The 10,925-nt window shown below is 48.7% G+C and overlaps 1 protein-coding gene across 2 annotated transcripts in view; it reads right to left on the minus strand.

Moving 5' to 3' along the window:
- The window catches only part of LOC115182781 (annexin A5), a 19,177-nt gene extending 8,252 nt beyond the window's left edge, over nt 1-10,925 (minus strand). The window contains exons 1-7 of one of the 2 annotated variants that reach the window (XM_029744232.1): nt 10,899-10,925; nt 10,215-10,262; nt 3,607-3,691; nt 3,422-3,516; nt 1,274-1,387; nt 1,099-1,189; nt 604-683 (exon numbers count right to left, since the gene is read on the minus strand). In XM_029744232.1, the coding sequence (XP_029600092.1) occupies nt 604-683; nt 1,099-1,189; nt 1,274-1,387; nt 3,422-3,516; nt 3,607-3,691; nt 10,215-10,217 (468 nt within the window). In that variant the 5' untranslated portion in view covers nt 10,218-10,262; nt 10,899-10,925. Of the gene's footprint in view, nt 1-603; nt 684-1,098; nt 1,190-1,273; nt 1,388-3,421; nt 3,517-3,606; nt 3,692-10,214; nt 10,263-10,599; nt 10,736-10,898 lie in introns of those variants that run through there. The other variant, XM_029744231.1, reaches the window with a different exon arrangement.

The following is a 10,925-nucleotide window of genomic DNA, read 5'->3' on the forward strand; positions in this document are numbered from 1 at the left end:
TTTGAGATTCTTCAAAGTAGCCACCCTTCGCCTTGATGACAGCTTTGCACACGCTTGGCATTCTCTCAACCAGCTTCACCTGGAATGCTTTCCCAACAGTCTTGAAGGAGTTCCCACATATGCTGAGCACTCATCCTAAACCATCTCAATTGGGTTGAGGTCGGGTGATTGTGGAGGGAGGTAGCCTAGTGGTTGGAGCGTTGGACTAGTAACCGAAAGGTTGCAAGATCGAATCTCCGAGCTAACAAGGTAAAAAATCTGTCGTTCTGCCCCTGAACAAGGCAGTTAACCCACTGTTCCCTGGTAGGCCGTCATTGAAAATGAGAATTTGTTCTTAACTGACTTGCTGAGTTAAATTCTTCACTACAACAATGTAGAAAATAGTAAAAAATAAAGAAAAACCCTGGAATGAGTAGGTGTCCAAACTTTTGACTGGTACTGTATATATACCAGATCTATGTCCCACACATCTATATATACCAGATCTATGTCCCACACATCTATATATACCAGATCTATGTCCCACACATCTATATATACCAGATCTATGTCCCACACATCTATATATACCAGATCTATGTTCCGTGACCTCTGACCCCTCACCTGTAGCAGGATGACCAACAGTCTCCTGAAGTGACCTGACGTGTCACCTGTTACATCCTCCTCCAGGTCTGCATCAAACTCTGGAACACACACACACAATCAGTGAGTCAGTGAGTGTGTGTGTGTGTTACCCTGGCGATAGACAGCAGTGTGTGTTACCCTGGCGATAGGCAGCAATGTGTGTTACCCTGGCGATAGACAGCAGTGTGTGTGTGTGTGTGTTACCCTGGTGATAGGCAGCAGTGTGTGTGTGTGTTACCCTGGCGATAGACAGCAGTGTGTGTTACCCTGGCGATAGGCAGCAGTGTGTGTGTGTGTTACCCTGGCGATAGACAGCAGTGTGTGTTACCCTGGCGATAGGCAGCAGTGTGTGTTACCCTGGCGATAGGCAGCAGTGTGTGTTACCCTGGCGATAGGCAGCAGTGTGTGTTACCCTGGCGATAGGCAGCAGTGTGTGTTACCCTGGCGATAGGCAGCAGTGTGTCTGTGTGTTACCCTGGCGATAGGCAGCAGTGATGTCCTTAACCTGCTGGGCCGTTCTAGAAGACAGGATCTCAATCAGCACCTTCTCATCGGTCCCCGCCCCCTACACCGTGACATCAGCACACAGTCACTATGACATCACGCCGTCACTCACAGGATATGACATCACTAGTCCTGGGTCAAATACCTTGATGGCGTTCCGTAGTGATGTCACATCGTAGAGGATGGGCGGAGTCATCAGAGCCACCACCAGAGTCTCAAACTTTCCCCCCAGTTCACCCTGCAGATCACCTACCAGGTCCTGGAGAGAGGAGGACGAGGAGGAGAAAGAGAAGGAGGGAGGGAGAGAGGGAGAAGGACGAGGAGGAGGGAGAAGGACGAGGAGGAGGGAGAAGGACGAGGAGGAGGGAGAGAAGGAGGGAGGGAGAGCGAGGGAGGGAGAGCGAGAGAGGGGGAGCGAGAGAGGGGGAGCGAGAGAGGGGGAGCGAGAGAGGGGGAGAGAGGGAGAAAGAGAGAGAGAGAGGAGGAGAGAGGGAGAGAGAGAGAGAAAGAGAGGTGAGAGAGAGAGAGAGAGAGAGGGGGAGAGAGAGAGAGAGAAAGAGATGTGAGAGAGAGAGGGGGGGGGAGGAGAGAGAGAAGGAGGGAGGGAGAGAGGGAGAAGGACGTGGAGGAGGGAGAAGGACGAGGAGGAGGGAGAGAAGGAGGGAGGGAGAGCGAGGGAGGGAGAGCGAGAGAGAGCGAGAGAGAGAGAGCGAGAGAGAGAGCGAGAGAGAGCGAGCGAGAGAGAGCGAGAGAGAGCGAGAGAGAGCGAGAGAGAGAGAGCGAGAGAGAGCGAGAGAGAGCGAGAGAGAGAGAAAGAGAGAGAGAGCGAGAAAGAGCGAGAGAGAGAGAAAGAGAGAGAGAGCGAGAGAGAGAGCGAGAGAGAGAGCGAGAGAGAGAGGAGGAGAGAGAGGAGGGAGGGAGAGGGAGAGAGAGAGAGAGAGAGAAAGAGCGCGAGAGCGTGAGAGAGAGCGAGAGAGAGAGAGAGAGAGAGAGCGAGAGAGAGAGCGAGAGAGAGAGCGAGAGAGAGAGCGAGAGAGAGAGCGAGAGAGAGAGCGAGAGCGAGAACGAGAGAAAGAGCGCGAGAGAAAGAGCGCGAGAGAAAATAAAATACATGTATGGAGGACTGTTCCTACTGGGGAGAGCCAACATGGCCGACTGGTGGCTTCAAAACCTCTCAATGGCCAATACATACCTTGACTAGATTAGCCTAGAGAAGCTAGCTAAACTACCCAGCTTTAGCTAATTGAGGCCACATGCTGCGCTTTCTCCCGAAAACCCATTCAGATAAAAACAGCCTACCTGTTGGTTGCTCCTTGTAGTCTACAACCCCATTCAGATTAAACAGTTGTAGCCTACAACCCCATTCAGATTAAACCGTTGTAGTCTACAACCCCATTCAGATTAAACAGCCTACCTGTTGGTTGCTCGTTGTAGTCTACAACCCCATTCAGATTAAACAGTTGTAGTCTACAACCCCATTCAGATTAAACAGTTGTAGTCTACAACCCCATTCAGATTAAACAGCCTACCTGTTGGTTGCTCGTTGTAGTCTACAACCCCATTCAGATTAAACAGTTGTAGTCTACAACCCCATTCAGATTAAACAGTTGTAGTCTACAACCCCATTCAGATTAAACAGTTGTAGTCTACAACCCCATTCAGATTAAACAGTTGTAGCCTACTTTGATAAAACAGTTGTAGCCTACATAAACATGTGGTTGGTTGTATTGTTGTTGTATTGTTGTTGTATTGTATTGTTGTTGTATTGTGGTTGTATTGTTGTATTGTATTGTTGTTGTATTGTGATTGTATTGTTGTATTGTGGTTGTATTGTGGTTGTATTGTTGTTGTATTGTGGTTGTATTGTTGTTGTATTGTGGTTGTATTGTTGTATTGTGGTTGTATTGTTGTTGTATTGTGGTTGTATTGTAGTTGTATTGTAGTTGTGGTTGTGTTGTGATTGTATTGTGGTTGTATTGTTGTATTGTGGTTGTATTGTTGTTGTATTGTTGTTGTATTGTGGTTGTATTGTGGTTGTGTTGTGATTGTATTGTGGTTGTGTTGTTGTATTGTGGTTGTGTTGTTGTATTGTGGTTGTGTTGTGATTGTATTGTGGTTGTATTGTAGTTGTATTGTGGTTGTGTTGTGATTGTATTGTGGTTGTATTGTGATTGTATTGTGGTTGTAATGTTGTTGTATTGTGGTTGTATTGTGGTTGTATCATGGTTGTATTGTTGTTGTATTGTGGTTGTATCGTGGTTGTATCGTGGTTGTATTGTGGTTGTGTTCTGACCTTGCCATGCAGGGTCTTGTATGCAGCTTTGATCTGCTGTCTCTGGCTGTTGCTACGAGACGTCAACAACTTCATGATGGAATCCTCATCGGTTCCTATGGAAACAACAAACACCATAGTCAAATCTTTGGTGCCATGGTTACTCACTCCGTTTGCATAATATTCAGACCACACCCGCCACTGACCCAGTCCCTTCATGGCCTTGTAGAGCGTCTCTGCATCTTGGTTGGCGTTGAAGTTTCCACTGGCTCTCACACTGCCTCGACCAGCCTATCAGAGAACAGACACATAGGAGGGCTCTGGGTAATGTAGTTCAGGGTAGACCAGAGAGGACTGTGGGTAAAGTAGTTTAAGGTAGACCAGAGAGGACTGTGGGTAATGTAGTTCAGGATAGACCAGAGAGGACTGTGGGTAAAGTAGTTTAGGGTAGAACAGCGAGGACTGTGTAAAGTAGTTTAGGATATACCAGAGAGGACTGTGGGTAATGTAGTTCAGGGTAGACCAGAGAGGACTGTGGGTAAAGTAGTTCAGGGTAGACCAGCGAGGACTGTGGGTAATGTAGTTCAGGGTAGACCAGGGAGGACTGTGGGATAAGTAGTTCAGGGTCGAGCAGAGAGGACTGTGGGTAAAGTAATTTAGGGTAGACCAGAGAGGACTGTGGATAATGTATACTGAACAAAAACATATAACACATAGTTCATAAGTAAATCAGTCAATTAATAAATTCATTAGGTCCTAATGTATGGATTCCACATGACTGGGAATACAGATATTCATCTGTTGGTCACACACACACAGGACTGGCTCCTCCCCTCAGCTAACAGGAGAAGTGTGTGTGTGTGTGTGTGTGTGTGTGTGTGTGTGTGTGTGTGTGTGTGTGTGTGTGTGTGTGTGTGTGTGTGTGTGTGTGTGTGTGTGTGTGTGTGTGTGTGTGTGTGTGAACTGAGACTGGTGTTTTTGTGAACATTGTTGTTTAGGGAGGAGAACCACGGGATGTTTCTGGAATGAGACGAACACAACAGAGTCCAGGATTCTGTCTGTCCATCTGTCTGTTCAGAGGAACGCCCCAAATACATCCTCCCCCCTCCACACCCACACACAGCAGACAGACAGACAGGAAGGAACCTCCACACAGCAGCTGATTGGATAGTAATGGAGAGGCTAGTGAGACTAACAGGAGAGCTGCAGAGCAGACAGACAGACAGGAAGGAACCTCTACACAGCAGCTGATTGGATAGTAATGGAGAGGCTAGTGAGACTAACAGGAGAGCTGCAGAGCAGACAGACAGACAGGAAGGAACCTCTACACAGCAGCTGATTGGATAGTAATGGAGAGGCTAGTGAGACTAACAGGAGAGCTGCAGAGCAGACAGACAGACAGGAAGGAACCTCTACACAGCAGCTGATTGGATAGTAATGGAGAGGCTAGTGAGACTAACAGGAGAGCTGCAGAGCAGACAGACAGACAGGAAGGAACCTCTACACAGCAGCTGATTGGATAGTAATGGAGAGGCTAGTGAGACTAACAGGAGAGCTGCAGAGCAGACAGACAGACAGGAAGGAACCTCTACACAGCAGCTGATTGGATAGTAATGGAGAGGCTAGTGAGACTAACAGGAGAGCTGCAGAGCAGACAGACAGACAGGAAGGAACCTCTACACAGCAGCTGATTGGATAGTAATGGAGAGGCTAGTGAGACTAACAGGAGAGCTGCAGATGCATAGTGCCAACTGTAAAGTTTGGTGGAGGAGGAATAATGGTCAGGGCTGTTTTTCATGGTTCCGGCCCCTTAGTTCCAGGGAAGGGAAATCTTAACGCTACAGCATACAATGATATTCTAGATGATTCTGTGCCCCCAACTTTGTGGCAACAGTTTGGGGAAGGCCCTTTCCTGTTTCAGGACGACAATGCTCCAGTGCACAAAGCGAGGTCCAAACAGAAATGGTGTGTCGAGATCGGTGTAGAAGAACTTGACTGGCCTGCACAGAGCCCTGACCTCAACCCTATCGAACACCTTTGGGATGAATTGGAACGCCAACTGAGAGCCAGGCCTAATCGCCCAACATCAGTACCCGACCTCACTAATGCTCTTGTGGCTGAATGGAAGCAAGTTCCCGCAGTAATGTTACAACATCTAATGGAAAGCCTTCCCAGAAGAGTGGAGTAAACATTTGTAAACATATGTTTTCCATGCCAATAAATCTCTTAAACTGAATTGGAGAGGAGAGAGAGGGGAGAGAGAGAGAGAGAGAGAGAGAGAGAGAGAGAGAGAGAGAGAGGGAGAGAGAGAGAGAGATAGAGAAAGGAGAGAGAGAGGGAGAGAGAGAGAGAGATAAGACCATCCCTTGGGACCATCACGTGAGGTTCTTTTATGTAAAATGCAAATAAACATCATGTGATCTTGCAAGACATTGATTCAGATTTAACTTCACTAAACCAGCACCATGGTGATAAATCCCAGTTTGGGATTTCCAACACATTAATGTTTCTTATAAAAAGAAGAAGTGATGCAGTCAGTCTCTCCTCAACTCTTATCCAAGAGAGAGAGACTGGCATCCATAGTATTTATATCAACCCCTCTGATTACAACGAAGAGCAAGACGTGATGCTCTGTTCTGGACCAGCTGCAGCTTAACTCGGTCTTTCTTTGCAGCACTCGACCACACGACTGGACCATAATCAAGTCCAGTTTTGTCTTGAGTCTGCAGAACATGCTGTTTGGAGTGTGGTGTCGAAAAAAGCAGAGCATCTCTTTATTACTGACAGACCTTTCCCCATCTCTACAAACCATTGAATCTATATGTTTTTAGTCTCCTCAACTTGTTCAACAGCCCCACCCTTCATTACCAGATTTAGCTGAGGTCAGCACTTAGGGAATGATTTGTATCAAATACAATGCTCTTAGTTTTAGAGATGTTCAGGACCAGTTTATTACTGGCCACCCATTCCAAAACAGACTGCAACTCTTTGTTAAGAGTTTCAGTGACTTCATTAGCTGTGGTTGCTGATGTCTATATGGTTGAATCATCAGCACACATGGAAACACACATGCTGTGTTTAATGCCAGTGGCAGGTCGTTGGGTAAAACTAGAAACGAGTACCAATACCTACTGTATACTACGTAGTCAGGTAGCCTAGTGGTTAGAGCGTTGGACCAGTAACCGAAAGGTTGCAAGTTCGAATCCCTGAACTGACAAGGTATAAATCTGTTGTTCTGCCCCTGAACAAGGCAGTTAACCCACTGTTCCCCCGGTAGGCCGTCATTGTAAATAAGAATTTGTTCTTAACTGACCTGCCGAGTTAAATAAATAATACCACAAGAGGGGGGACCACTACGCCCCTGCTAAGAGAGGGGGGACCACTACGCCCCTGCTAAGAGAGGGGGGACCACTACGCCCCTGCTAAGAGAGGGGGGACCACTATGTCCTTGCTAAGAGAGGGGGGGACCACTACGCCCCTGCTAAGAAAGGGGGGGGGACCACTACGCCCCTGCAAAGAAAGGGGGGGGGACCACTACGCCCCTGCTAAGAGAGGGGGGACCACTACGTCCCTGCTAAGAGAGGGGGGACCACTACGCCCCTGCTAAGAGAGGGGGGACCACTACGTCCCTGCTAAGAGAGGGGGGACCACTACGCCCCTGCTAAGAGGGGGGGGACCACTACGTCCCTGCTAAGAGGGGGGGACCACTACGCCCCTGCTAAGAGGGGGGGACCACTACGCCCCTGCTAAGAGGGGGGGACCACTACGCCCCTGCTAAGAAAGGGGGGGACCACTACGCCCCTGCTAAGAGGGGGGGGACCACTACGCCCCTGCTAAGAGAGGGGGGACCACTACACCCCTGCTAAGAGGGGGGGGACCACTACGCCCCTGCTAAGAGGGGGGACCACTACGCCCCTGCTAAGAGGGGGGGACCACTACGCCCCTGCTAAGAGGGGGGACCACTACGCCCCTGCTAAGAGGGGGGGACCAATACGTCCCTGCTAAGAGAGGGGGGGACCACTACTCCCCTGCTAAGAGGGGGGGACCACTACGCCCCTGCTAAGAGAGGGGGGACCACTACGTCCCTGCTAAGAGAGGGGGGACCACTACGCCCCTGCTAAGAGAGGACCACTACGCCCCTGCTAAGAGAGGACCACTACGCCCCTGCTAAGAGGGGGGGACCACTACGCCCCTGCTAAGAGAGGGGGGACCACTACGCCCCTGCTAAGAGAGGGGGGACCACTACGCCCCTGCTAAGAGAGGGGGGACCACTACGCCCCTGCTAAGAGGGGGGGGACCACTACGTCCCTGCTAAGAGGGGGGGACCACTACGCCCCTGCTAAGAAAGGGGGGGGACCACTACGCCCCTGCTAAGAAAGGGGGGGGCCACTATGCCCCTGCTAAGAGGGGGGGGCCACTACGCCCCTGCTAAGAGGGGGGGGACCACTACGCCCCTGCTAAGAAAGGGGGGGGACTACTACGCCCCTGCTAAGAAAGGGGGGGGACCACTACGCCCCTGCTAAGAAAGGGGGGGGACCACTACGCCCCTGCTAAGAAAGGGGGGGACCACTACGCCCCTGCTAAGAGAGGGGGGACCACTACGCCCCTGCTAAGAGGGGGGGACCACTACGCCCCTGCTAAGAGGGGGGGACCACTACGCCCCTGCTAAGAGGGGGGACCACTATGCCCCTGCTAAGAGGGGGGACCACTACGCCCCTGCTAAGAGGGGGGGGGACCACTACGCCCCTGCTAAGAGGGGGGGGGACCACTACGCCCCTGCTAAGAGGGGGGGCCAATACGTCCCTGCTAAGAGAGGGGGGGACCACTACTCCCCTGCTAAGAGGGGGGGGACCACTACGCCCCTGCTAAGAGAGGGGGGGACCACTACGCCCCTGCTAAGAGGGGGGGCCAATACGTCCCTGCTAAGAGAGGGGGGGACCACTACTCCCCTGCTAAGAGGGGGGGGACCACTACGCCCCTGCTAAGAGAGGGGGGGACCACTACCCCCCTGCTAAGAGAGGGGGCTTTGTACTCCATCCTGTGTGTGGAGTGAGAGAGAGGGGAGAGGGTGGGAGGAGAGAGAGCCCCACCCTTTCTGAAGAAAGGCCCACACACACATGACTCATACTGACTTCCCCAAATACAGCCCCTCTGCTCCACAGAGACACAGACTGGTCTAGAAATGAAGAGGGCTGGTTTTCATTAGAAGCATTCCAACTCCCTCTCTCCCTCTCCTCCCTCCCCCTCTCTCTCTCTCTCTGTAGCAGCAGAGTTAAACAGCCAAACAGCACATTATATTCCCAGTGTGACATCACATCCTGTTCAGGCCGGGTTTCCCCTTAACATGAACTACCCACACTAGCACAATAAATGGTGTGTCATCTAATGCACCATTCATTGTGTCGACTCCCCCCCCCATTCCTTCATTTTCTGTGCAGCTCATCACTTTATCTGATTACCAGCTGTTGTCAAACAGGTGATTCTGAAAACATTGTGAATTTTACTCGATCAAAACGCTTGAATGAGTCTGCTGTTAAAGGTATGTAGACTGAACAAAAATATAAAAACGCATAAAACGATTTCACTGAGTTACAGTTCATATAAGGAAATCAATCAATTCAAATAACATTCCCCCAGATTTGGTGTTAATCGCTCTACAACAAAGCTTTCTCTGCCCTTAACCTTGTTCTGAACACCTCTAAAACAAAGGTGATGTGGTTTGGGTAGAAGAACGCCCCTCTCCCTACAGGTGTGATCACTACCTCTGGGGGTTTAAAGGTGGAGGTAATTACCTGGCTAGCTGGTACACTGTCTAGTCATCTCTACGTTCATTCACGTGTTCTATACTGGGTTCTACAGTTATATAGTGTAATAACCTATTCTAGAACCCATGTGTTCCATACTGGGTTCTACAGTTATATAGTGTAATAACCTATTCTAGAACCCATGTGTTCCATACTGGGTTCTACAGTTATATAGCGTAATAACCTATTCTAGAACCCATGTGTTCCATACTGGGTTCTACAGTTATATAGTGTAATAACCTATTCTAGAACCCATGTGTTCCATACTGGGTTCTACAGTTATATAGTGTAATAACCTATTCTAGAACCCATGTGTTCCATACTGGGTTCTACAGTTATATAGTGTAATAACCTATTCTAGAACCCGTGTGTTCCCTACTGGCTTCTACAGTTATATAGTGTAATAACCTATTCTAGAACCCATGTGTTCCATACTGGCTTCTACAGTTATATAGTGTAATAACCTATTCTAGAACCCATGTGTTCCATACTGGGTTCTACAGTTATATAGTGTAATAACCTATTCTAGAACCCATGTGTTCCATACTGGGTTCTACAGTTATATAGTGTAATAACCTATTCTAGAACCCATGTGTTCCATACTGGCTTCTACAGTTATATAGAGTAATAACCTATTCTAGAACCCATGTGTTCCATACTGGCTTCTACAGTTATATAGCGTAATAACCTATTCTAGAACCCATGTGTTCCATACTGGCTTCTACAGTTATATAGCGTAATAACCTATTCTAGAACCCATGTGTTCCATACTGGGTTCTACAGTGTGTATTGTTCAGGGATAAAGCCGCCTGGGCGGTGCCGTGGAAACGGTTTCCATTATAGACAGAGATAGAAAGTTAAACATTAACACAGTAATGGAATCATACAGTTCCCTTTTACCCGACAGAGAAACATTCCCCTGTTATCATCTGCAGTGGCGTTTAGTGAAATGAAATTGGATATGAATAATTCCAGCGTTATACAGTTCTGTAGTGAAGTTATTAACTTACCATTCTGATAGTTGGTATTTGGTTTGATTTGAAGAAAGATCTTTCTGTCTGAAGAGAAACACACAACAGAATCACTAAGTAACTTTACGAGCGAAAACACTTCAAAACGCCGTCAAAAAGTTTCCCCACGTTTAAAGTCCTGGAAAATAGCCACAGATCTGTGTTTCCGTTCATAAAACAGACTTGAGTTAGAGAATATATAAGTTATTGTCTTTAGCAACAGCAGCAGCTCGACATTATCTGCTCAAATCCTGTTGTATCTCGTCGTATCCGTGTTGATAAATGATCCCTGCTACAAACACAGTCCAGGTAAAAACACCTGGTTCAGCAGAAGAACCACGGCTACAACTCGACAACCTTCTGGTGTTGAGCGGTGGACACTTACCGGAGGAGCTCGCAGTAACGACAGGGCGAGGAAAGAGAGAGGAACCGGTAGAAAGACCGGAAAAACCAGACACACCCTGTATGACTAACCAGCTCGGGTTCAGATGACGTGTTAAATCCCTAACTATTTACACCGTTTCAACGTCAGAGTAGTGAAGGAAACGGTCCGCTGTGTAAAACCATCTCAATAAAAACACAACACACGGACAAACCGATAAACAACGTCGTCAGACAGCTGCTGGTGATGACCGTGGAGGACGGAGTGTTCAATCTGTCTCCATAGAAACCGTGCAGGGTTACCTGAACAGGTGACAAGAGATGGAGAGG

The sequence above is a fragment of the Salmo trutta genome, unplaced genomic scaffold (genome assembly GCF_901001165.1).
Source record: "Salmo trutta unplaced genomic scaffold, fSalTru1.1, whole genome shotgun sequence".
Classification (NCBI taxonomy): domain Eukaryota; kingdom Metazoa; phylum Chordata; class Actinopteri; order Salmoniformes; family Salmonidae; genus Salmo; species Salmo trutta.